The 27,538-nt window shown below is 37.7% G+C and overlaps 3 protein-coding genes across 9 annotated transcripts in view; 2 read left to right on the top strand and 1 right to left on the bottom strand.

Annotated features, from left to right (window-relative positions):
• The window catches only part of LOC113004279 (enhancer of rudimentary homolog), a 202,537-nt gene that overhangs the window by 160,590 nt on the left and 14,409 nt on the right, over positions 1–27,538 (top strand). The gene's annotated exons all lie outside the window — the stretch shown is intronic.
• LOC105199740 (transcriptional coactivator YAP1) lies at positions 283–20,036 on the bottom strand. Of its 7 annotated transcripts, none has more exons than XM_026130385.2 (7): positions 18,946–20,032; positions 5,504–5,712; positions 4,562–4,767; positions 4,285–4,468; positions 4,041–4,100; positions 3,895–3,974; positions 283–3,804 (listed from the first exon to the last, which is right to left on the bottom strand). In XM_026130385.2, exons 1-7 carry the CDS (start codon positions 19,671–19,673, stop codon positions 3,709–3,711), a joined length of 1,563 nt encoding a protein of 520 aa, XP_025986170.1. In that variant the 5' UTR covers positions 19,674–20,032; the 3' UTR covers positions 283–3,708. The 7 variants fall into 7 exon arrangements, with proteins under 7 accessions (XP_025986170.1, XP_011165258.1, XP_025986172.1 ...); XM_011166954.3 differs by having other exon boundaries at positions 285–3,804; positions 4,571–4,767; positions 18,946–20,029; XM_011166955.3 differs by having other exon boundaries at positions 285–3,804; positions 4,562–4,752; positions 18,946–20,028.
• Positions 20,383–26,387, top strand: LOC105199738 (protein Spindly). The gene is made up of 7 exons (XM_026130435.2): positions 20,383–21,245; positions 23,493–23,777; positions 24,277–24,589; positions 24,661–24,790; positions 25,163–25,472; positions 25,554–25,710; positions 25,789–26,387. Exons 1-7 carry the CDS (start codon positions 20,779–20,781, stop codon positions 26,164–26,166), a joined length of 2,040 nt encoding a protein of 679 aa, XP_025986220.2. The 5' UTR covers positions 20,383–20,778; the 3' UTR covers positions 26,167–26,387.

The raw sequence follows: 27,538 nt of genomic DNA, 5'->3' as shown, positions 1-27,538 counted from the left end.
TATTCCATTTATTGCGCACAGCTCTTTCGAATTTTGAATGCATGAATGCTCGAAATTAATAATTGATCTTAGTAAAAGTACTGTAACACTATTTTCCTTTCAAATATCAGTAAATTAAATTTTTTTCACATTTTTCTTTTTCAATTGTAATCGTACATTCAATGCCTTAACTTTTATGTGTATCGACTGTATCGTTTTAATAATAACTAAGGAGCAAAGTAACGTTTTATTAATAATAACTAGGAGGATGGCAGATGAAAGAAAACAAATACTCCGTCGATACGTAAGTAAATAATATTTATTGTTATCATTATTACTAAGGCACTTGTTATCAATATAAAAATGTATTTCACAAATATTTGCCAATGAGCATATTTAAATACTGACATTAAACAACTAATTGCTTTTTGTGTATAATCTCAGATATTATGGAGGCGAATGCGTAGCCTAAGCGGGGAGTTCTTGATCTAAAAATCTATCCTACGCATATCAAGGCAGATCGTAGAACTCATATTCTCGTCTCGAACGCTTTCGACATGAAGGCACTTATGTAAGTTTCTGTGTCGCAATATACTCCCCAGAACATAATCTACACTGAGTTTAGACTAAAAGCAAGATACAGTATGGTAAATATTAATCGTTAAATTGCAATTAAAATAATACATTAAACGCGCTTGATTCGTATGACGTTCCTGGAAGACTGTCGGATCGTGACACCGAGAAACGCTACCGATTTCGACGGTAACGTCGATCGGAAAGGGACGTCGCCGTAAATCGTGTAGCAGAGCAAACACGTATAAAATAAAACTAAAAGCGACTGAATAAAATTGAAATTTTGAGATAAGAGAAAACGAATAAAAAAGAGAAACTCGAAACTGAATAAAATTCAAAACGCGTATCTTTTTTAATCCGTCTATTAAAAATGGCATTAAAAGTATTTTGAATACAATCAATCGTGAGATGATCAAACTTGTGTACGTAAAATAAGAAAGAGCACGTTCTCACACCGTGTTCGACGTACGACGTCCCGCCTTCCAGAGTGTCAGTCCAAAAATACAGTGAATGACACAAATGTCAAATCAACGTTTACACGATCGTTCTTACTTCACTATTTAAAAAAAAAATCAAGATCGAGAATTCGGCATTCGCACGGCCAACCAGTTGAATGAAAGAAACATTAACGCAGGAGCGTGCGAATAACGAAATACAAATTTCTCCAAGGCTTTTCCCAGATACAGGAAAAGGCAGGAGAGTCGATATTACAAAAAGTTTTACATGATAAGATTGTCGATGTCCTTAATATACAAAACGTTAAGAAGTTTTCGTGACTATTTCGATTCCATGGCAAGCGTGCTAATATTAAAGTACACATTACTTAATGTAATATTAGAGTAATACAATTCTAATATTCATGACTCTAATATTACTCTAAATATTACTTTAATATTTATATTCGATGAAAACTTTTCGTGTAGTTTTTATTTCCATTATTTATAGATGGTATCCATTGAATATTATATATAATATTCGATGAATAATAAATATTGAATACAAATATTATTCAATTACGTCAATATTAATTACATGATCAATATAAATATTATTACTTGTCAAGTAATAGAAATAGTCACGTAAATTTCTTTCCATATATTTCAGCTGCCACTTATTGCATAAACGCATTATCTTCTTTACCGGAAACATATGTTAAAGATGACTTCCGATAAATAGGCCATGAATTAATGCGTTAACAAAAAATTCAATGTTACCGGCCTCTTTTCGTTTGCGTCACTTTAATGTTTCTCGTTAGAGACGTAACACGCGTAAATTCTTATAGATAAAAGATACACAGATATCTTTATAAACATCAGATGTTTCTCTCACTCTAGCAAGTTTCATTATATAATTATATGATAGTATAAAATGCAAGTGACAAGTTTACACTAACAGTTTTCTTCTCAAAAATATCCATATAATTGCAATTTGTAACAAGAGTATAGACTTTACATATAAAAAAAATATATATTCTCATTTTACCCACGGCAGAAATACTCAGCCGGCGGTCTAAAATACGTCGCTCGCTTTCAATAACTACATTCATGTGTTTCATATGGACGGTTAATGCAGCAAAAAAAACGATGAGTAATGAGTGGTCGTATTAATTGATTATAAAGAGAAGGCACTCTGCTGTGAAGTATATCGTTCGTAAAAAATTACACTATAAACGGGCTCGTAGACATAATGTGTTTTCAATACACGTCTGTATCCCGCGATTTAAAGAGGATTAAACATTATACAATTCCGTATGTCATATTCGAAGTATTGATAAACGCGTCTGTATGCTTCTGTATTAAAAACTCTTCGATCTTCGTCCAGTAAATATTATTGCTCCGTAAGACTTCGAAGATCGACGATGTTCGAGAAAGCGATACAAGGAAGAAGTTCGTCAGAATTCTAATTTACATTCCCATTATACCACCATACCTATAATATAACTATATTAGTATCAAGAATTCAAGAATTAAAGAGTCAATTATAGCATATAATAATGCTATAATTGATAACATTTGTAACGATAACAATTTTCAGTTACATGCACCCAAGTTAAGAATAGCAAATCTCGCGTAAAAACGTGCAAACAAATAGACTCGCATTAGAAAATAACATAAAAGTTGAAATAATGGAATATTTTCGTATTAGGCACATTCAAATTTGTTTAAAATTTTCCATAATTCATTCTCTTAGTTTTTCTATATTAACTTTTACAACTAATACGCGTTCTGCGTGCAAAAACCGTGAGAAAATACAATTACAAGTTGGGAACATAAACACTGAACGATCTCTTGATACCATCATATGCAACAAAAATCACGATTTTACAAGATTGTCAAGTTTAACGAATATGAATACGGAATAGAAATTTTCGTTGCACGTATAAAATATAATATTGTTTAACGAAGAAAGAGAAATGAAGAAGAAAATAAAGGATTAGATATCGACAGTTTTGTTTAATGTGCTTGATAAAGCATGTAGTCCTACATTTCCTTCTTCTCTCTTTCTTTTTTCCAGACGGCATATAATGAAATATAAACATCTTTCTATTTGGATTTTCATCCTCACCAGAGAAATGCGATATGTTATAATGTTACATTGAATTTATCTTTGATTTTGATTGTTTTTCAATCACAAGAAAATATTTTTCCATTCAAAATTTCTTATAATGTATACAAAGTACGGATAAACTTCCACTTGATAAGCAAATTCTTTCTTTAAGCTGTCTAACACTTCTCAAAGTGTAGACATACAAAAAATTCAGGCTTAATTCTTATCATCCTGCTCGTTATAAGAAATTTGAAATAAAAAATACGTAATAAAATATATCCCAATAATATCCTAATTGTTACCATAATAATCAGTAATGTATTCCCGCAAAAATTCAAATAGAAAGAAATAAAAAAATAGGTGTTTAGGTTCAAAGTAAAAACTTAATCCTAGTCTAGTATAATCTAATCCACAGATTTTTATAAAATAATAGAAATGTGGATTATTAATTAAAAGTATTAAAATCAATGCTGCTCATACTGAGCAACATCGACGTAATTAAATGACCTCGCAGATTAATATCTAGATTTAGATAAAGTTTCCACTTCAAGAACCTGAATACCTATCTTTTTAAATAGGCCGACATCCACCGCAGTATCACTTCTAATCCTATAGCCAAGTCAGCACGTTCTCCGGCTTGGTTGTGTTAGGATTTATGAGTGACTGCACGTCGTCCAAAATATCGGTGCTGAACTCCTCGTTCAGCTGAAACAATAACAATTATGGATTCAAAAGACCTCATTCAATGGGTTTTAACAAACATGCTTGCGACAATCTGTATGTCAAAGGATCTACCTGAAGCGATGGCAGGAGATCATCCGTCGCATCGATGTTGTCACTCAAAGAGAGATCCGGCGTTTCCATCGGCGCTCCGTCTGAAAAAGAATTCATCGAATTCAAAGTATAATTAAACAACATGTGATATTATGGCAAATACGTACTTATGTATTTATGGCTTCGGTATAATCGTTTCGTAAGATCATTCAACGAACAGTGCCTTTCTGAAAACCGGAACAATCGCGCAAAACAATTATTCATAAATCGAAAACTGAGATAATGGCACAGCAAAGCAAGCGAATAAACATTCTGTTTATAGAGTCTGATAAGCGTGATGGTGGCGATGGATTTTGAAAATGCGTAAAAAGGCTTGGGTATTCCGAATCGAGTATTTCGAACGAGTCTTACCGCTCGTACCGTCCATGTTTTCGTCTATGTTGAGGAAATCATCGGAGGTTTGAGGCAGGGGATATGCAGAACCGAGTCCCAGGCCGCTGTCGGCGCTCTCCGTGCGCGCGTGCTCGCTAATGCCTGACGGGAGGAACGGATCCATGGCAGCGTCTGTTCTGCTTTGCTGCAGCATCATCTCTTGCTGCAACAACAAAAAAAAAAAAAATGCATGAATATCGAGAATGGTTACAAATATCACGCATTTGATCTTCAAATAAAAAAGCGAACGAATTACCATGCTAACCTGGCGGATTATTTCCTGTCGCCGCTGCTTCAGACGTTCACATTCCATCTGTAACGATTGAAGACGTATCTTTTGCTGGCAAGCCTGCAGACTCTGGTTGCTTTGAATACCGGTAGGTTGCTGAAGTTGCCAGTTTTGCGGCAGCATCACGCCAGCCGCCGGAGTTCTTTGGAGGTGCGATGCTGAATAAATGATATCTTATACGAATATTCGATAAGAAATGAAGATTAGTCAACGATCAAGAAGCATTAGTAAAAGTAATTCACTTGGCATGTCAGAGAAGGTTTCTCGTAAAACAGATTTTTTTGTAATCTACGTTTATGCTCTTATATTGTAAAATTGTCAAACTTTAATAGCATCTAGGATTACCACTTTTTCGATTTAAAAGCTCCAGAATTTTACACATTCAAAATTCAATTATTAAATTCAGATACTCATTAATACAAATCTTGTTACAATAATAACCTTGTTATTAAAATAAATCTTGTTACAAATTATATAGATATTTTTGACAAGAGAAAACTATTAGTGTAAACTTAATTGTCACTTATATTTTATATTATCATGTAATTATATCATAAAACTTGCTAGAGGAATATCTGATAACAGATATCTTTATGAAGATATCTGCGTATCTTTTATCTATAAGGATTTACGTGTGTTACGTCTTTAGCGAGGGATGAGAAAAAATTGAATGTCTAATCTCTCTCTGAATGAAAGCCAAGTAAAACCAGCAATCTCAGTACCTCAGGAATAACGAAACTTGGAAGACGTGAAGCGATAGAAAACTTTATATCGCACTGATGATTATTCATCGAGAACTCGTTTAATTCTTGGATTAATATTCAGCTTCAGAGCAAGATCTCCATTTTAATCTGTATCTCGTTATTCCTGCAGAACTTGGGAGAAGTAAAGGTTCAATTTAATACTTACGGATTCGCGGATCAAACCAGGAGGTGGTGCGAGTTTGATGATTGATAAAATAGACCTCACCCTCCTGTGTGCGTGCCTGTTCCCATCCGTCAGGTAGTGGGCCGAGCGCGTTGTTTTTGTTGCTCTCGACTGCCGCGGCTACCGCGGCCACGTTCGCTGCTGCGGCCGTTTTCCGCGGGTCCTCCCATGTCGTGGTGCGTGTTACGTGGCTGCAAAAAAAAATGGCGATTTTTAGCGAGATGATGCGTAAAAGGGGACTTCTAAAACTTTAAAGGAGATTTATAGAAAAGTTTTCAATTATTCTAGCCAAATCTCATGAAAAAAACAAAGATTTAGATCTTAGATAGATGTTTCTATCCAATTTGACTCGTTCGATCAGTTTGCTCACAATCAGTTTCTCTCCGTTTCGTCATCGTAGAACAATACGAGTAAATAAACAAGTAGATAAATATTTGATTAAACAGATAAATTATTTATCAATGAAGGTTAAAAATGATAAGCTTTAAAAAGAGATACTATATCATCCAAAAAAGATATGTTATACTACATCAAACACCGAATCGAAGATCGTACAAGTTAGATTAAGCTCATATATATAACTAATAATTTATCGACGGATAATTTATAATACAGAGCGTTTTCCAGAAAAAAACACAGTGCAACTCAGTGAATCTTTCATCCTTGTTCAACATTGACGAACGACAAGGATAAAATGATTCACTGTTATACAAAGTACCAGCGGTATCTCTCGCTGGAAAATGCCCACAAGTCTTCTCAGATTCTGCTATGAAAGAAATCGTTATGCAGATAATTACGCATATACATAATTTATTCTCTAGAAAAGTCCATGTAAAATTTTTCTCGCACGCGATTTGTTTTCTGTAATGATGTAATGATCGATAATCGATCGGTTCAGATAAAAATATGTTTACTCGACGAGTTGCGCCTCGATCAGGATGCGATTGTGTGAAGTTCGGCTTGCGTTCGATGTTACATCGAACACTTTAATACTTGCTCAAGCCGCTCGATCCGCGGAAACTGAATACGCAGCGCGGCGCGTACAGTTATCCACATATAGTAGGCGCGTGCTAAAAATACTCCCATTCAAAAGACCGAGGCGAAGCAGCGAGGCGACGTGGGTTAGAGGCGTAGGTTTTAACGCCCGAAATAAAGCCGATCTTTTAAATTTGCCGATCTTTTATTACACAGAGAAAGCTCGCGATTTCCCACGTAAATCGTACGTACACAGCGGAAAACGAGGAGAATAGCCCTTTACGCGCTTCGTCGTAGAGATTTGCAAGTGTTGAACGGCAAACGGTTCCGCATCCATGAAAGGAATAATTTTACTCTTATCTGTATAAATAATTCTACTGCAAAAATATAATATGTATATTACATTGTTATAATAAATATTATGTATTAGAAACAAATATTGTATTGTGTTTATTTAAAAATAAAGCAGTATATTAATACTTATTCGCGCAATATTTTGCGTATCGTTTAATCAGCAGGTATTTTGTAGCAGCCTCAGTCAATTCGAGCAGCCGAATGACTTTGTTTTCAGACCGTTAATTGATAACTTATCACACGATTTCTAATCAAATAAGTCTTGTATTTCTGATTTCACAATTTTTTTCTGTCGCATTGTATCGTTCAAATAGAACGGAGGAGAGTTTCGTTTCGTTTTTCTCTTTCATTCCATTGAGCTTCGGAGATTAAACGAACGTGAACGATATGACTTATAAAGTACAATACTTCTCGTCGACGCAACTGCGGATTCGGACGACGACGGCAAAAGAACGGAGGAAGTCTGTTTTGCACAGCACGCGCGTGTGACGTCATTGCGCGATTATATTTCTGCACCTACACGCCGGGCCACACAGACGTACCTGACGTGACGCGTACCTGCCTTGGAACAAGCACGCGTTTGTAAACATCGCGCCAGCCCGACGCGCTCGTTCTAATCGATTCGTTAATTAATCGGATTAAAGCTATTTGGACGGCGCAGTTTGGTGTTACTTTTACGATAAGATCAAGACTGAAGTCGGGGACAATTTTTTTTTTTTTATAAAAATGTCAAGACTCTTATAATTCATTCATTCATAGATTATTCTTATTTTAAATTTTTATATAAAAATATATTTTATAGAAGAAAAATAAGTTTTTTTTCCCACCTCCTCTGCCCTCTTTCGTATGCGCTATTCAGTATGAAACATCGTATTATCGGCAAATTTGGCTCGTCCGCAATTGAGCACTTGTTTTACACGGATTTGTGCTTTATCCGGGAATCAAAAACATATAGCGGAGCAACGAAACACCCTGTATAACGACGGCGCAATTGCGCTTCGCACCCTACTCTAGTCTCTAGAAGCGTAGTTCTCTCTGTCGCTCTTGGTCGCTCTCGGTTAGAGACGATTGGCCGCTGTCCAATAAGAGTAGCGGAATTGCGCCGCGCCGCCCCCCCTCGGCTGTCACGGGCCGCGAGAAGCGCCGCGTGGGGATATGAGCGGCGGTATGGGCAGGGAGGGAGGGGCGTTGAGCTACTGAGAGAGCCGAGAGTCCGAGAGAGCGCTAGCGCGCCTTGGAGTATTATACGAGAGTGGTGTGATGCGCGCGCGCGCGCGTGCGCGCGCGCACACACGGCATACGGACTCTACGCAGTGTATTTTTACTCCGGACATCACGGCGCCGGACAACTCGTAAATAGACACTCTCGTATCGACGCTCACCGTTGCTCTCTGCTCTCCTTCGCCGGTTCCCGCCGGCTTTCGCAGACTCCTTGCCACCCTGCTCTGTCTCTTTACCGCTAACATGCCTCCATAGCCTCACCCTCTTTACCCTCTCGCAGGAAACGTTGCACTCGAATTGGTCCAGACTTGAGGCTCTAACGTTCTAACGATACAACTCTGCTCGCGCAATTCCAGTTTTTGCGCGTGCGAATTGACGGACAAAATCAGGCATCAGATTGTTTGGGACGCTCTTCGCTCTTTAACGGGTTGACCCCTGATACATCTGTTTAAATCCTCGTGAATCGTAAAATTCACACTCCTCTTGCACGAGCAGGAGATTTCAAATATCAACGATCACATGATGCAAATGTCTGGGAAGCTTATTCCAGGGATTTAAATTAGGGATGTGGCTTAGCTCTACCATCGGCTATCATTCACAGAAGAGTCCTTCAGTAAATAGTCGATTAAAAATTGTACGCGAGAGAATCTCAATCGCGACGTCGTATGTTTTGCATTTAGATTTTTGTTTGCGCAATGCTAAAAGGAAACGGAGTTAAATATAAGTATAAGCGGATTACGTGCAAATAGAAAACTATAGATCAGAGTCGAAATTACCTCGCAAGACAAGATTACTTATATCGAGAATACAAAATATATTGACACTAATTAGTTTCGGACAATTTAATCTCCAATAATAACAATAGATTAATCGGGCGTTTATTTTGAAAGCGACATAAGATAAGTCTTGCAAGATAAATTTTTTGAAATGTACACAGATGGAAAATTTATGTTGCATTCACACACATCGCATGTTTCAAAAGGCCGCTCAAATTTTCATGTTAATTTAACACAAAATGAATATGTTGGAAAACAAGTAATAAATATTAACACAAAATATGTAACAATTTGGAAACATATTTCTATAGTAAAATCAACAATTATAATAAATGATCGAATGTGATCAATATAAATTGATCGACATTGACCCTCACATCTTTATGTTTAAAATGAAAAAGGCGTGGATTTTATAATATAAATCTCGTGCATTTAAAAACATTTTAATTGCGAGTTACACAAGTCAGATTCATCTCATAGGATACATTGCCAAGATTAGGATTAACGGAACATACGCGATGCGATTAAGATGTCACACGCGATATTTATGGTGCTACTCGGGAGCACTAGCGGTATACGTAAAATTTAGCGATAAAATCATCTCGACGTCATCCAGATTCATATTCTGGATAACCATTTCCCGTTTATCTGCACGTGAAATCGCTGATGTCGCGGCTTTACGTTCGCGAAAATGAGTAACGCGCGTTGAAACTTAACGCTTTTAGTTAATGGGATCCTTATGAAAGAATGATAATAAATGAGCTGCATGTGGAGATCGTTGAGTTAAGTGCTTGCTTGATTAGTATTATAATAAAAGCATCACAAACGCGATAAAATCATTCACAATCACAATGTACCCGCAACATTCTGTGTTTTCCTATTAATAAATAATCGACATTCAATTTTTCAAAAATATTATTATAAATTTAGTGAACATATACTGTTATTAAAATACACCGAGTTTATTATACAAAATAAATTTTGTAACGTGAGAATCACAATTTAAAAACCTTTTACAAAAAAAAAAATGTTTAAGAAAAAAACTTAAACATGATTTTCAAAGGTCAAACATGCTAAGGCATTTTACTTCCTCCACAAAATCACACAACTTCTAATTAACATTTTTTCATAAAGAACTCATTTTTTTAGTTACGTAAATCACTATGTATATTCTAATTTTATTTAAGTAGATTAATTAAAAATTAATTATCAGAATAAATTATTATTAAAATAAATTTAAAATAATGTAGATAAAGTCAGGCTCGTGTAAGTAAATGACAGAAAACAAAAATAATTGGGCCTTTAACGAGCGAAATACTAATTTCGCTCATTAAAAGCATAATTATTTTTGTTTTCGGTTAAATTTAAAATACTCTCGCTATGCTTTAACTTTATTATAATGTATATAACAAAATACATCGTTTCCCATTTCAAATTTGTGTCTATAAATGTTGCAAACGAATTTATAAAAATGCAGAGTGTTTACTACAGCCAGAGAGATAGAACGTTTTTGTCCATTCCTCCGTATGCCGAGCAAATTTCACGCAACGCGCGTTGCTCGCGTCGCCTTGAACTTTCGATACGTTCGCCCTGTACTCTCGACGATCTGTCCTCGTATCTGGCATTCGCATTTGTCGTCTAAGCTCTCTCGCGTACAGGTGTGTCGGGGTCTTTAGCCTCGGTGCAGCGCGGCGCGACGAGGTCGTCTTCGCAAGTGATGGCGCGTCACGATGCCATCAACGGTAGATTTTGCTCGAAAACTCGGTTGTCATTTAAATATTTTATTGTCAAAGGAGAAGAATCGTCTCCGAACTGATGAAAAAATTCAGAGTCAATTTATCGTTATAATTTGCATCCTGTATTTGTAATATTCCTTTTTTCTTATTCCGACATTTCGCTTTTTTTTTACACGGCGTTAATAAGTTAATCATTTTGTGCTGTGGATTTCATATCGTTGCATCCTCGAATGCGTGAGCAAAAGTACGGTTGCACCGAAGATAACGAAAAACGTCCAGGCCGGTCGGCTCGACCTTGCAGCACGTCCGATGTCGCGTACAACTTTCACCTAGGTAACCTACGGAAATATCCGGATAACGGAACTCCCCTGATTTATGACGATAAACACGATCGACTGTTCGCAATTTTGAACGAACGAATTTCATATTCGCAAATGTCGAAAAAAATGGTACGGAACTAGAATTACTTGAAAGGGATCCCGCGCCTGTTATCATCGGTTTGGATAATATCAGCTTTTACTTTACAGCAGTTCGCACGGCAAGATAAATACCTAAATGGGTTCTCTTAATTAGCCCGTTATTTTCCGAGCTCTCTTGGACAATCGACCGACCGAGGTATTGCGTATTCCAACTCCGATAAGACGTGACTCGACCGTAACTGCTTCGCAAATCGGCGCGAACGTCGGAAACCTTGAACGAACGCTCGCGTCTCCTGCCTGACGAAAGACGAACATCGGCGATAAGAACGCGCTCACCAAGAGCCATTGTCTCACCTATGCCCAATAAGAAAAAAGAAAACGATCGAGAGGGGAAGCTTCTGATTTCGCGAAATTTATCTCACGTAATCGCTCGAGATAAGAGAGAGAGAGAAAGAGAAAGAGAAAGAGAGAGAGAGAGAGAGAGAGACACACGGTTTCTCTTTTTTTATAAAAAGAAACTCGATTCCAAAATTCGTAAAATTTAATTTCGCCGCAATCGAATATCGTCAAGACTGTAAGATATGTGAAAAAAAGATGCGCGTTTAATTACGACGTGTTAAAATCGCTTCACAAGCAATTGCTATCGCGTATTTAAATTCTCCAATACTTAGGTCATGTTAAAAAGGATACATTCATATATCAATCGGAATGTTTGAGGTCTACTTTCACTAATTAGCTTATATCGTAGCTTTACCCATTACTTGCCATGTACATTATTGAGATTTGAATATTGTATTATAATGAGGGAAATAAATTTAGATAAGCAAGGTTTAGAAATAATTTACGTTAATAAATTCAATAAAAGACATTCTCAATAGTTGTCGATAAATTCCAATTTATTCCGTACAGAAGAAAGGTATGCTATTTTCACACACACCCACGTCGAAGTGTATATAGCTGCGTTATTATTAATTTTGCATTTAACAAGCACACGACACGAGCGCACGCATCTCGCCTAAGAATAATGTTTTCGAATATCCCCGAATGTGTTGACACGCGCATCGAATATTTTCTTTTCTCTGGTATGATACCGAACAAATTTTTATCCGTTTAATTTATATGTGTTTTCTTTTTCGCAGCTACATCGCGCGTTTTCAAAATTTAAGAATAGATTTCTCCCTAACGACATGCAAGTCGATCAGCAGCTACAAAAAAAAGAAAAACGGTATTAAACATTACGCGATATTCGCCAAGTGTTTGTCGCGGCAGGCAGCGCCTGGAAATTGGGGGAATATATAGAAGTTTGTCCGGACGCGTAAAAAGAAAGAACGATGTTTTGTTCGCGCGTTCGAAGTAAAAATGAATACTGAAATGGAGCATCGAGTTTTTACCCGAAGACAGTCGGATACCTCTTTTTCGTACCTTCAAAAAAGGGATAAACAAAGTACATTTTCAAATATACCCACTGCGCGGTGCTTTTTCTAATAGGGATGCGGGGTGAACGCGCGATATTAATATGCAACGATGATGGCATGCGTTTCCGAAATTATCCGACAAGCGCTCGGCACATTCGCGGCTGAAATCACGTTTCAATTACGCAAATTAGATTCTAATAAGCCTCGGCGCTGGATAAGATCCAAAAGCTCGGAACGTTCGATGGTAATTGGACAAACGTGTATAGAAAAGAATGAAGAAGAATGAGCGAGTCAGTGACTAAGTCTTCACGGAAAAAAAACCTAATATAACATTACACTTAAAGATAAAAAAAAGTGCAAAGTAAAGCGCTCGTTATTAGATGACGTAGAAGTGTCTGAGACCAATTCACCGGGAACAACACATCGCCTTTGAAAAATTGATTTGAAAATAATTATTTTTATTAATTTATTACATTTTTAAATAATGATAAAAACATTTCTCAAATAAATGAGACCGAGGAAACACTTGTGTTTTTACAGTGATATCACGACGATGGGAATGGACGCACTTGTAGCAGAAATGTGAATGTACGCGCGTATATTTTTATCGTAATTTATGTCGTTTACGGTATGTGTCGTCTTTCTGTCTATACCGTTTCTTTTTCGTTTGGTCTACAATGCGCGAGAAGCGTTGACTTCAATGCCAGACATTTAAGTCTGTATTCAGAACACGTTAAAAATGTCAGCGCGCTTTTTGTCATTTTATTCTCGTTTTACATCTAATGAACGGTAAAGAGAGAATGACAAAAAACGTGCTAACTTCTTTAAGCGCGTTCTGAATACGGGTATTAGAGTGACATAATAGCAACGTTAACACAGGGTAAGTCATAAGCAGGGCCGGATTAGCTTCCAAGCCTAATTTAGGCTATTGTCTAGGGGCGGCAAATTTAGAAGGACTGCATTTTGTAAAACAGTTTTTTTTTTTAAACTTATCTTGTAGTGACTGATGCAATCAACTAAAATCTTTTACATAAAATAATATAAGAAGAAAGCAGAATTTGCAGAATATAAAATTTGATTAATTCAAGTTACATTTGAGGCTTGAATAAGGATAGCAAAGATTTAATAAAGATGTCTAGAGGCGGCGTGAGTCTTAATCCGCCCTTGGTCATAAGTATGTTTTTCAAATTTCATGTAAGCGTGTTTCTCGAAGAAAGAAAGAACAAATGTTCCTATAAACATTAGGCAATTTAACTCTCCATAGTCTAGCCAAGGATTTGAAAACCCTGGCAAATTTTCAATTTTAAATTATTCCATCTAGAATTAGAATGTACAGACACGTACAAAAAAAGTGAGTAACATTTGAAGTCAAACAAGTGTGAAATCGCGTTCTGGAATGTTGAAAGAGTGTACCAGAATTTTTTTAGATTTTTTTAGAGCCCAAGAATCCTTTCAATATACTATCAGGCACCAACGACTCGGTTGATCAAAAAAAGCAAAAAACAAAAACTGAATTACGGAGGGTTAATAATGAAGAGGATTTATGGAAACTCTTCTTTCTTTTTGTATTTTGTTTTATCATATATAATATTTTTCTCGAATTTTGACTGACGTCTTAGGTTCCTCGTAGATATCTAATCAGATCTAAAATATTATTGTGATATTTACATGTTGTACTTTTTCTCATTGTTATCTAATCAGACTAAAATATTACTGTGATATTTACAATTTCGATACTTTATAAAGAGTGAATCATAAATGTTTTGAAAGTCATTATTTGATTACAGTATTTATATCCATTGCATCGACAACAAAGCATTTTCAAAGAAATATTTGTTCTTTCTTTCTGTCCAGGAACGCTGATGAAAACATATTTGCAACTCGATATAAATATAAAATAAGAAAATGTAAACATAATATTTATAATATTTTAGATCTGATTAGATATCAATGGCAAAAAGTAAAAAGTATAAATATCACAATAAAATTTTATATCGACTGATTAGATATGAGAAACCTAAATGTCAACAGCTAAAGAATCAATCAAAATTAGAGAAAAATATAGAAACAAAATAAAAAAGAAAGGAAAAAGAAAGAGAGAAAGAGAGAGAGAGAAGTGTATGTAAGAGGAAAAAAAAGTAGAATTGAACGAACTCGCGAGAATTTTTCGCAAAAGGATATTCAATAAAATATAATGAAAGCTTCGAGATATATTACATGTTTCATATAATACCCGAATAGTATCGTCGTTGTTTACAGATATCGTTGCATTGTTAAAGTGAACGAAAAGAGACGGTGGTCATTCCGCGGTGGTCATTACCGCGTAATGCAGCGAGCGTGCAACTCGCTTCGCTGCACCTTGCATCGCGCTTTACCGACGACGAGCTCACGCTCGCTGCGCCTCGTATTACGCCTACCGAAAAAAAAAATCTTGCTCTGCACACCGCTTCCGCAAAATTCGTCGACGTTCCGTAGAAAATAAAGTGCGCATTTGACTTGAAAAACTTTGACGAGAAAGAAGAGAGAGAAAAAAAAGAGGAAATCACGTTCTCTCTCACGCTCTTTTCGTATGTCGTTCACACGTTTTCGAATATTTTCTTGCGAGGATAGCGCGAGGTAACAACGCGAGTGTGCGACCGAATGCAAAAAGATCGATTTATTTTGGCATATTTTCGACCGCGGAAAAGTGCGCACGACTTCTCGCTTTTGATATCATTATAACTCAATGTGGCTGCAGTGTGAAGAGCCCCAATGTAAGCCTCCAGATGAGAGCAAGAGTGGATGTACGCACAATGATAAACGTCGATAGCGAAATAAATAATTAATCGTCGGCCATTAAAGTGTGATACGCCACTTCCTTCCTTTCGTGCGCCTTTGTGTTCTACTTCCCGTATTGGAAATGAACGCGGGAACAGAAGGAGGATACTTTCGATTCGCGCATAAATTCACGCGTAAATTAGTGCAGGAAAAACTGATGGCGTAATACGCGGTAGAACCCCGACGTAATGCACACCAAAGAACCGTCTCATTTCCTCTATGCAAATTATTTGTTTTCTAATGACAATTCATTCTCTAGTAAGTTGTTTTCTAATAACAATTTGCGCATTGTTGCACGTTTTTATGAATTTATTAATTTGCAGAAATATATTCTTTCGCTAAACCGAGACTTGACCGTGGAGATTTTCAAACCTTCTCCCAAAGTTTAAAAACGCAGAAAAAAAATTAGTATCAAATGAATAAATCAAATAAAAAAATCATTGTTTCATATATACAAGCAAAAATGTAAAATCTTGAAAGAATTTGCTAATTTTAAACAGATATAATTTGCGGAAGAAAAAAAAATTTCTTCATGTTAGCGAATTATGTCTGTTTAAAAGATTGTAAATTTTGTCAAGATTTTATATTCTTGCTTATGTATGAAACAATAAATTATTAAATTAATACTATTTTTTTTGTAAAAGAATGTGATACTGTTACCTAATATATTTAAAAACAACAAGTGACTTTACAAAAATAATTTACTACGCATACAGGTAATTTAATAATTTCACGTTGACTTCCTGTACGATAACGTATCAGTAAATTTCAATAAAGAAAGATACAAAAATACAACATATACCTAGAATACAATCAATTAGATTCGCTTCTCCTAAATTGCTTCATATCTTAACGATAAGATGTCTATTGTAAATAAGTTTTACAATATTTATATCGTTATCTAAATAATATATCGTTGGAGAAGCAATAGACCCAGTCATTTAGATAAGTATGAATGGATATGTAAGGTAAGAAAAAATGTTACCAAGTCCCTTCTTGAAATGTGCAAAACTGAAGTAACAAAATATCTGTCTATATCATTGAGTAATAGCACACAAGTCCATTTCAAATTTTTCTTCTGATCCTAGACGTGCGAGATTAAAAAGGATAAAATTAAAAATATCTTGCAAAAAGATCAAAGATACCGCTTTCTAACTATCGGATTATTTCGCTACAATGAAAATATCTAGGTCTCCCCTTTTTTCTCTCTATGAAGAAAACTGCATTCGTTTGCGAACACGCAAAACTCTACGTTCTTCAACAAAAGACGCGCGTCCTTTTTTCAATTTTTCACCATCAGGTAGAAAATGATGTGAGTAAATGAAACAGGTCGACCAGGTAAGATTTCTGAATGACCAGGTCCAGGTAAAGGAAAATGATTTTCTGATCTTCGACATGTTTCTACACGTTTAAAGAAAAGCAGCATACAAAGATGCTTTCAAAAGTTTTGACAATTTAAAATTAAGTTATATATAAAAATTTAAACTGGTAAAGTTCAAAGACTCATGAAGATATTTTCCAAATTTTAAATCGTCGTATTAAGTCAGTTAAACTAACGTATCAACAATAAGCACGTATATATTACGTACATATTATATAATATATTCCAGAAATTCGCGATTTTTATTTTAATGATGCATTTTTTCTGATAAATTTAAAATCAATCTTTTTTGGCCCATCTTGATGGCCAGAATACATAATGAGAAAATAATCTTGTAATTATAATTTAAAATATCAAGCACGAGATAAAAAATGTGCAAGTATACGAAGATCATATTTATGTCTTTACTTAATGCAACTTTTCTGACATAAAATAAAACGTAATTATAATAACAAATGAAGAGACATGCAAATACGCAATTATGCAAATGTAAGATTCAAAATGTAAAACAGTAAAATGTTTTATTATTTAAATCTTTATTTTTTTATTTAGTAGCAGACAGAAGAAGACATCTAGAATCTAGATAGACAAAAATAAAAACGCGTCAAAATTTCCTCAGAATTTCATCAGAATTTCAGAAGTAAAAGGTGATATCTGTGAAGAAGATAATCTCAAGGTTTAAAACAGTGTCGATCACGTAGTCTGGGTGGGCAAGGGGGGATTATTGGAATAGGGAAGGGACGGAGTGAGGCACAACGACGGAGTTTCCCACGACAGGTGACACGTGAGGACCCGGCAGTCACGGCAGTGCAGGTGGATCAGGTTGGGAAGCAGAGATGCGTGGTGGGAGGCCCAGGCATACCACCAGAAGCATCCGAGAGACGCGAGAGACTATACCTCAGAGGTGAACCTAAAGGGTCCCCTTCTCGGGTCCTGTCCTACAGCGTCTGGAAACCACGATGCACTTGCAATGATTATCGCCTTCAGAGAGACGCGATCCAGACGGTCTCAACAAACCGCAGTGTTTTCAACAGCCGATCTTCTGATATATTCACTTTTTCTTACAGAAAAACTAGCGAGGAAATAAGAAATAGGAATTTTTGATACTTCTTCACTTTAGTGAGATGTGATACTTTTCTTTCGGAGTAAAATATTTGTTGCGGCGGCTCAGAATAAGTGATAGAATTCTTATTTTTTAGATTAATTTTGCACTATAAAAACTATAGTAGCAAGATTTTAAAAAAGGAATTAAAAAAAAAACTAAGATATTAAAAAAGTATAAGGATATAAAATACATAAAATATGAATAAATAATGTATTTTCGCTAAGAGGAAGTTGATTCAAAATTTTAATTTAAAAAAAAGACAGAGAGAAACGTTTTTCCATTCGTCTGTTCAATAGAAAATATAGAACAAATTGTAATGTATGCCAAGCAAGGTGCTGGTACCATTTCTTCCCCAAAATTCTTGAAATTCCTGCATTAATAACGACGTCATTTATCCGAATATGCTAATTAGCGCATTCACGTCGGCAATGTGCACTGCATGACCGAGTGCCACGACGTTCCCTGCTTCGAGTTCCGAGGGCAAGGGACGTTGGAAGCAACGAAGAGGGGCTTAACGGAGAGACCGAGGACGCGTCTTTCCTCTCCCTTTCCCTCCCCCACGAGGAGCAACGGGGGACGGTGGGGTCTACGGCGGCTCTCGAAGGAGTAACGAGAGAAAAGAGGGATAGACAGAAGACGAGTGAGCAGCCGACACGACGACGAGACGATAAAGACGAAGGTTTCGGCATTGAGATACGTGACTTTGACAAGAGGTATTATCGGTGGCGACGAGTGGCAAAACGGCCATCGTGTAATGGACCATAACGAGACACGTTCTATACGTGACATTTTCCTAATCTTAAAAGAATTCTACCTACTTGTGTACAGAGTGCTCCAACTACCTGATACTCATAGAAAGAAAATCTATTGTTAAAAAATCAGTTTACGAGCTTGACTGTGAGACAATCTCTGTGCATTCTATACAATGGAGCACCTTCCGTCCGTAATATTTCGATATTGTTCAAAAGATAGCGAAATCCGTTTTTTAAATAAATCTTTTTTCTAAAAGTACAATGTATACTTGAAGAGAGATGTATCTAGGGGAGGAAAAAGGTAAGAGATAAAAGCAGGAGAAATGCACCTTCGGAAAAGCGCCTCGTAGAAGTGGTAAAAAGGGCTCTGGCTGGTACCAAAAGCGCCCTTGCGTTTGGTCGCAACGCAAGCGTATATAAGACGTAACCGCAAGCGCGTCGGCGCGGCGCGGCGGCGTGGAGAGTGGACTTACTTGAGGAAGTAGATCTGGCCCTCTTGGGTGCGCGCCTGCTCCCATCCTGTCGGCAGCGGGCCCAGGTCGTCGACCGTTGGAGCGATGACGTCGTAGCTGCGCTGCTTCTGATGATGGTGATGACGCGCGTGCGGTTGCGGCGCGTGCTGCGGCGCTTGTTGTGCCGAGGCATACGTCTGCTGGAGGGAGGCCGGGCTGCTGTGAGCGCGGGGATGCGAAACGGTGAGGCCGGCCGCGGCGGCCACCGCGGCGGCCGCCGCGATCGCGTTCGCGGTGCCGTTCGCGCCGCCGCCGGCGCCCGCGTTGCCGCTGCCGGTACCCGTGACACCTGCGGCATTACCACCGCCGCCGCCGCCACCGCCACCGCCACCTCCGCCACCTCCACCACCGCCTCCGCTGCCGCTCGCTCCGCCGCTAGGTGTACCGCCGCTGCCGCCGGCGCCGCCGCCGCCGTTCGGTGTCCCGCCGGTCACGGCGACGCCGAACGCGGAATCCGCAGAGTTCTCGCGCGAGTGAGAGATCGAGGGACTCTTGCTGCCGGTCGACGGCGGATTGAAGAAGGAATCTGGCAGGTTGCGCATGCGCAGCGGCACCTGCAGCGGCCGCTTCGAGTCGGGCTTCAGGACGGTGTCGAAGAGCGCCTGGAGATCGGACTCGGAATTCTGGTCGACCCTGACGACGGGATTACTCTTGGACAACTGGTCCACCACGTCTTGATTCAGCGCCATTTTGGATCACACTCGTTTGCGCTCACTCGTGCGTTCGCGTTCGCGTTCACTCTCTTCCTCCTCCGCCTCCGAGTTGTTGTAGCTCTCCTCCACACACGTCCTCCTCCTCCTCCTCCGACTCTCACGTCGCCCTTTCCGCTCGCGTCTTACCCGCGCGTTCTTCTCTCCGCTTCCGCGCCGCGCTTCGACTCGACACGGCGGCGCGCCGCGCACCTATGTTGTATACGCGTATCCGCGTACGTACGTGCGCGTACACGACGTAGCGGAGATCACCCCCTCTCCCTTTCCTTCTCTACGGCCGTCTCATTCCCATAGGATCACTGCGCGGCGCTCCCTCTCTTCCACCTGTACGCGGTTCCGGAAAAAAAAAAACAATCGGCCGCCACCGCCGCCACCACCACCACCACCACCACCATCACCACCACCACCGCCGCCGCCGTCTCCGTCGTCGTCGTCGTCGTCGTCGGACACCAGCAGCGATGGGGTTTCTCAGTCTCCCTCACCGCCTTCCGCGCACCCCACCGACTCGCTCTATCTCCACCCTGCCGTGCGCTCTCCTCGATCGCTCGTCGATCTCTTCGTGCGTGTGTTACGGGTGGCCCACACCGTTCGAGACTGCGAGATTCTCTCTTCTCTCACCGATCCGACGGAGCGCGGCTCGCCGCCCTACCTGCGTGGATTCGTGACGAATGCGAGAGCACAGGAAACGAGACCTGAGAAAAAAAGAGTAAGAGAAACGGAGAGAGAGAGAGAGAGTGGGAGGGAAGGGGAGAGAGAGAGCGCTCTCTCGATCCTTCGGAGAGAGATCCCGCCTAGCACACTCGCCACCAGCGCTCGCCTAGCAGTCGAGCGATAACGCGCGACGTTAACGCGAAAAACGAGGACGTGGTATATCCCAGGTCTTCTAGGAAGTCCCCTGTGAAGATCCCCTGCGTGGAAGATGCGCGTCTGCGCGAGATTGATAGATGACGGAACGGAGATACGATCACTCTCGTCGTCCTCGCGCTCCACCGTTTCCTGATGTTACTACGCCACTCGTGAAGGGCACAACGTCGACGATGACAACGGCGCCGACGGCGCGGCAGCGGCAGCGGCGGTGAGGAACATGATACGCAAAACACGAGCTGTCTGGATTATGGCGAACGTTCCTGGTGAACCGCGAGAACGCGGCGGCCGGCGATGGGGCGATCGTGAGGGGGTACCGTCGAGGGCGTCGAGCGACGAGCACTTGACGCACGAGGAAGTCACGAGCGGAGAGATGACGAGCGCGACCCGACGACGCGACCGCACGAAGGGGGGGGGAGGGACGGGGAACAGCGCGCGGAGGGGAAGCAGCAGGGAGACGCACGGCTTATTCTCCTCTCGAAGAGTCGCGGCGACACCCGGCTCTCTCGACCTCACCGTCCCGGTCTCCGTACGAGAACTGCTGCTCCGAACGAACGAACGGCTCCGATACCTCGGTCGCTGCGTTACGTTGACTCTGGCTGGCGACGATCTGGCAACAACCTGCGTCGCACTAATGATGCCGCAGCTTTGGCAACTCCGCTACGAGCCTCCGGACGGGAAAAAGCGGTATCTTTCTCTCTCTTTCTCTTTCTCCCTCCCTCTCTCTCTCTCTTTTCCCCTGTCGCCGCGTGTGGTGTCAGATCCCGCTCCGAAGCACCAAGCCTACCCAAGCCAAGGCGAGTGGCGTCAGCCTGTTGCCTGTTGCTCCTTCTCGACAAGCCACTGACTCCAAAGAAGTAGGCGCCGCTGGTGGGAGCGATGCTGGGGAGGGGAAGAGGAATACGCCTAGGCGAATACTCAACACGCGCTATCACGTCTATTCTCCATCAATAGTTTTTCCTATGGGCAATTTCGATTAACCCTTGACGAATTAATTAATCCAATCGGTAAAGATATTTAAAGTAAATTTTTCAAAAATATAATTCATTGTTTCTAATCTGAGTTTTCTTTTCAAAACGTTAACTCTAGCCAAACAAAACAGTATAGTTATTATTTAATAATTTAATCGTCCATTAAATTAATCAAAATTTGATCTAAAACAATCTATGAGAACATTTTAATCAGGGTTGAACCATCGACATACAGAATGGACTGCTGATGAGCGTGGTGGGGGTAGAAAGACACAGAGAGTGAGAGGCAGACAATACGAAGAACGTTCGTTCTCTGTCTACTAAGTTTGATTGGTTGTTGTGGCCCCAGCAACGCAGAGAACGTTTTTCGTATTGTCTGCCTCTCACTCTATGTGTCTTTCTACCCTCACCACGGTCATCAGCAGTCCATTCTGTATGTCGATGGGTTGAACACATTACGCATAAAATATAAATAATGTACATTACGTGTACACCTAGAGAAAAGTTATGTTTAAATTAATAATTATTACGTTAACTTGTTTTTTTTTTCAGATTAAGTAAAAATACCTTTAGAAAAGTAATACTTTAAGAAAAGTAAAAATTTATTTGATTTCCTGAAATAACAATATTAACCTTTTTTAAAATAAATAAATTATTTGTTCAATTTAAACAATTTTTTAATTCAAAGAAAGTACTAACAAAATTATAAGAAATAATTTAGTTGTTCTGGTTTTAAAAAGTTTAAGGAAAATGTTCGCTATTTTATCGAAAAGACCAATATGTGTTATCACATTTCACATTATTTAGTAGAAATGAATCACATTGATCAAAATATCGATATATAATAACACGATGCGTTAACAATTCAAACTTTCAAAAATATTTGTATTAATTTTAATCAAACAACACTTATTTTCAATTTAAACAAGATTTAAAATTCAAAAGAGATTAAAAATTTCATAATTAACTGCGATTATTCAAAATATATCGAAGTGAGATTCTTGAAATATCGCATAAATACTTAAGCCAGTTGCAGCGATAATATTTAATATGGAAATAAAATGAGAAAAATTTTATTATATTAGAAATCGCTAAGACAATGAGTTAATTTCAACAATTTATTTACTTTTTTTTTACAAATTTTATAGTATTGTAGAACATCCATTCCTATATTTGTATTCAGATATAGTCATAAATATTGAAAATAATAGAATGGAATGCCACCTATGCAGAGTAAAGTCAGCAACAGGTTATACGTCCAATAGCATCGTAACTATCGACAGAACAGCCAATCGCGTTTCGGAACCAGTCTAACCAAAATGGTGTACCCAATCATTCCTATCTCTCCTTTCAGACATTTCTTTGTTCTGATTGGCTAATCAAACTCTTCGAAGCATTTGTATATAGAACTTATAATATATTATGGCTTATTTTCTATTCCTGCACTGAAACGTTCCTTCTTGCTTTCACTAACTTTCAAATATATATCTATTTCATTTTAAGTGCATACTAATTCAGGGAGTTCAGGAACAGAAAATAAATGGTATAAGTTCTATGCATTTGTAGCGTTAACCGCAGCTTAGGAAGATCGGCCTTGCCAATGGGTCACATGACTTAACGTGTGATTGGCTGGCATTAATGTATGGATTTTACATTGTAACATCAATGCGTTGACGCGAGCCATTGGTCGTGAAGAGTCAACGGTGGCTTGCGTTCTGGTAGCAACGCATTGGCGTCGCAATGCAAAATTCGCATATGATGCCAGCCAATCACAGAGTATGTCACATGACCACACATGACTCCAATTGACGATTCATAAGACTCCAGATAAATTTGAAATACCCGTCAAATACTTGTAACGCTTGTAACTTGTCGTAACCCATCGTAACCTCTCAAGCTGTCACAGCTCCATTTTTTTAAACAATTTTTTTAGCCAAGATATAAATACAAAGCTTGATCACAGAAAGGAGTTTCGCGAAATGTCCAACACATCAGAACTGAATTGTGAGAGTACGAATGATACGAAGATTGAAGAAGCTTTGGAGAAGAACTCGATCATGGATGATGATTACAAAAGATTGAAGCAAGAAAACGAGAACCTCCGGCAGGAGTTGCACAATCTACGACGCAAACTGGAAACTAACGAGGCTTTCCAAAAAGATCTTGTAGAGTCTTATGAGAATGCTGATATAAAGTTCAAGAAACACGCCGAACGTGTAGAACATGAGCGAGAGTCGAGGGAAGAAATGTAAGGATATTTCTTTGTAAAAATTAATTAGACACACAAAGGTTTCAACATCTCTAATTAACTTGATGGACTGATTAAATATAAAAATAGTCAACTGAAAATTGATCATATTTTGTTTTTCTTGTCTATTTTCTGCAAATTATAATTTATGTAAAATACAATACCTTACTTTAATTAAGTTATTAATTAAAATAATTAAAAAATTATAGATAATTAGTTTTGAGTTTTACAATTGACTATTATTAAATTTGATTGATTCATTAAGCTAATCGAAGATGATGAAACCAACCCAAAATGGATACAAGCAGTTACTTTCATCATTTTTAGTTTTTACTCACAAATAAAACATTTTATATAAAGTTTTCATTCATTATTTGTTATTTAAATTTGGTAAAAGGTTATATTTTAAATGCTTGATACATATTTATACTTTTTATTTTTCCAAGATTTTTTTACATACTAGTTATTAGTTGGATAATAAAACTATATGTTGTCTCAGGTTCAGAATCGAAAAAAGAAAATATAAAGATCATATTGAAGCTCTAGAATCAAACCTAATAAAAAGTGAAATGGATATTAAGAAATTGCAAGAAGAGCAAAAAAAATATGAAGATTTGGTAAATAAACGACTTTCTTGCCAAACTGCTCTGGAAGACAGTTTAGCACAGTATAAAGCAGAACAAATTAAATATTTTTCAGTTCTCGAAGATAATACAGAAAAGATTAACCAAAAAGAAGAGATTGAAAAAGAATTGAAAAATCAAATTTCAATCTTGGAAGCCCATATTGATGAGCTTGATACTGCTTGGAAAGTAAATTAACAAGTTCTTATTTGTATTTATCAATAATGGCAACACAAAATTAATTAAAAATATTTTTATAGAGCACAAAACTACAACTGGTTAAGAAAACCGAAGAATATGAAGAAGCACAGGAAACTATTAGAGAATTAGCTGCAAATCTTATGGAATTGGAATCACCAGATATAGTTCCTGCTAGCGAGACGCGTAAAGGTAAGATGATAATTATATCGTCATTGCAGTCCTTAATCTCTTATTAGAGATGTGGTGATCTCTCAGTGTATTTTTATAGTGGGCGCTTTTTATAATTTACATAGATATGTGGAACCTATAGTTAAAATATTGATTTCAAATGGTCTAATTTAGAAATGTTCTCATGGTAAGATACTCTTGGTGGTTTGCCATTGTCTTCCAAGAGGTAGCAATTGAATAAAGTCAGATGTTTCTGATTAGTTAGATTTGAACCTGGATCTTGGATTTTTGACATAAAAAGTAATCACACAACTCTGCGTCAATGATCACTACTTTCATAATATTGAAATATAATATTTAATTATTTCCAAGTTTCCCAAATTAATGTTTTAGGAAATTCTTTATTTGCTGAAGTTGAAGATCGTCGACAGGTACTGATGGATAAAATAAAAGTAATCACAAATAAATACAATGAGGTAAAGCGAGCATTGAATACAAAAACAGCCGAACTCAGTACATTAAGGGCAGAGAAGTTCAAAGTGACCAAACAATGGGAAGCTGATATGTATGATACATTGCAAGAAAATGAAGATCTTCTGAATAAGTATAAGAGCAGAGTTTTCGATCTTGAGAAAAAGTTGAAAGCTGAGATGAAGAAAAATGAACAGATGGAAGAAACACAATTTACAGAAAACAGTTTTAAGTAATTTAAAAACGTTTCTGTTTAATTTAGAGATTGATGTACGATATACATGTAACGGTAAAATATGAATTTAACTTTCAGTTACGCCGAAACGTTGTTAACCACGAAGAGGAAAGAACTCAAGGAGTTAAAGGAAGAGAATGAGAAGCAAGCCAGAAAGTTGCTAGAGCAAAATGAAGCAAATCAACATATCTCGGCACAACTTCGTATGTGGCGAGCTAAAGCAGCATCTCTGGAGGCAAGTATCTAACTCTCTAAGAGGAAAATATATTTTGCTATTTAAGATATTTTAATATAGAATCTTTGTATTGTTTAGACTGAAATTCTGCAATTAAAAGCCAAATTGGAAAATATTCAACAAATAAATGATAATAAAAATCTCCTTGACACTATGGAAGATTGCAATCTTCACGATAACACGAGTATTAAAGAAACCAATGATGATTCAAAACCTACATCTGATGAAAACAATATTGTAACAATGAATAATGTATGTCAAGGAAATTCAATAGAAGTGCCGAAAAAGCGAGTAGTGAATTTTACGAATGAACAGAAAGAATTACCTAGGAAGTGTGTAGATTTTACTAAAGACACTAAAGTGCAAAGTAAATCTGTTAAATCTCCATCTGATCTTCGAGAAAGACAAAAAAGAGTCGAGTATCCTATTATAAGCTTTGAAGATGATACAAAGTAGTTCTTTGTTCGTTGATTCAATTTATTTTTTTAACTTTACAACAATATTATGTGGCATTAATGTTTTATAGAATAATTATTGTTTGTTATATTTACATGAAAAAAAAAAAATAGAATTATATAAGTGAAGACACTAAACAATCAGTTAATAAGATATAAATGTATTTTTTAAGCGTATAATTTAATAAAAAAATGCACGAATTATTTTATATTTTTCTAAAATTATGTTTTACTTATATTTTTTATGTACACCTTTTTACAGTTAACGCGAAAAATTTTTGATGAGATTGTTCTTTTTTCACATCAAAACTGAAATTCTTGTATGCTTCATCTTTTTTCTTTTTCTTTCCAATGTGAAAAAAATATTCAAGTTTAGTCCTGGGGTGTGAAAAAAATCTGTGAATTTATTTTTCCGTGAATGTCACTTCTTTTTATCAGAGAAGATACGTCTGTCGATACTCAACGTCAACTTACATCTACGAAGAGCGTATTCCACTTAATGCTCGCAACGTTCTTGAAATCATTTCATCCTTATCAAATATTAAGCAAGAACAAATGTTCGCAAATGTTGCGAGCATTAAGTGAACTCTCGTCGAAGTATATACATCGACACACAGTTTCTTCTATCATATTCAAATCAAAGTTTGTCGCGATGTATTGTTTTCTCGAATTAAGTTCGAAGAGTTAAACCCATATTCTACATAAAAAGCAAGTTTTTTAATTCATCGATAGATCAATCGCATTATGCGCAAATGCAGCTTTTATAAAACAAAGTTGCATGTGCGCATAATGCGACTGATCTATCGATGAATTAAAAAACTTGCCTAAAATGCATAGGATGCGTTCGAAGAGACCGCTATTAGCGCTATTCGTGTTTTTTATCTTTATTTATTAGTTGTAAATAAAGATAAATGATGCTTATAGCGCTAATAACGTCTTCTTGAACACACCCACAGGGGTGCGTTCAGAATGAACGTCCGGGCGCGCCCAGAAGTCGTTTTATCTTTGTTATTTACCGAATGTTAAACAAGAGTAGAATGATGTCTGAGTGCACCTAGACTGACCTAGACGTTCATTCTGAACGCAACCCAGCAGTATAGTAAGATATAAGATTTGTTCGCGTCGCACGCTCCAAGAGCACTTGGATCACTTTTATCACCAATCACAGCATTAGTTCTAATGCTGTGATTGGTGATAAAAGTGATCTAAGGCTGGTATTCATAGTCGATTCTTATATTTAAGATCGTCTTAAGCATCACCTTAAGATGCCATCAACCAATCAGAGAGCCATATTAGCATCTCAAGACGTTACTTAAGACAATCTTGAAATAAGACTCGACTATGAATACCGGCCCAAGTGCTCTTGGAGCATG

Source organism: Solenopsis invicta, chromosome 12 (genome assembly GCF_016802725.1).
Source record: "Solenopsis invicta isolate M01_SB chromosome 12, UNIL_Sinv_3.0, whole genome shotgun sequence".
Taxonomy (NCBI): Eukaryota; Metazoa; Arthropoda; class Insecta; order Hymenoptera; family Formicidae; genus Solenopsis; species Solenopsis invicta.
Note: the sequence above shows the minus strand (reverse complement) of the source record. Positions and strands in the feature narration are given on the sequence as shown.

Excerpts from the sequence above, each read along its gene's own strand:
- LOC105199738 (XM_026130435.2), top strand. The coding sequence starts at position 20,779 with ATGATACGCAAAACACGAGCTGTCTGGATTATGGCGAACGTTCCTGGT. Across the intron at positions 25,473-25,553 it reads TTTACAGAAAACAGTTTTAA|TTACGCCGAAACGTTGTTAA; the intron begins GTAATTTAAAAA and ends TTTAACTTTCAG. Across the intron at positions 25,711-25,788 it reads CTAAAGCAGCATCTCTGGAG|ACTGAAATTCTGCAATTAAA; the intron begins GCAAGTATCTAA and ends TGTATTGTTTAG.
- LOC105199740 (XM_026130385.2), bottom strand. The coding sequence starts at position 19,673 with ATGGCGCTGAATCAAGACGTGGTGGACCAGTTGTCCAAGAGTAATCCC. Across the intron at positions 3,975-4,040 it reads CCGAAGCCATAAATACATAA|ACGGAGCGCCGATGGAAACG; the intron begins GTACGTATTTGC and ends ATTCTTTTTCAG. Across the intron at positions 3,805-3,894 it reads ATCTCCTGCCATCGCTTCAG|CTGAACGAGGAGTTCAGCAC; the intron begins GTAGATCCTTTG and ends TTATTGTTTCAG.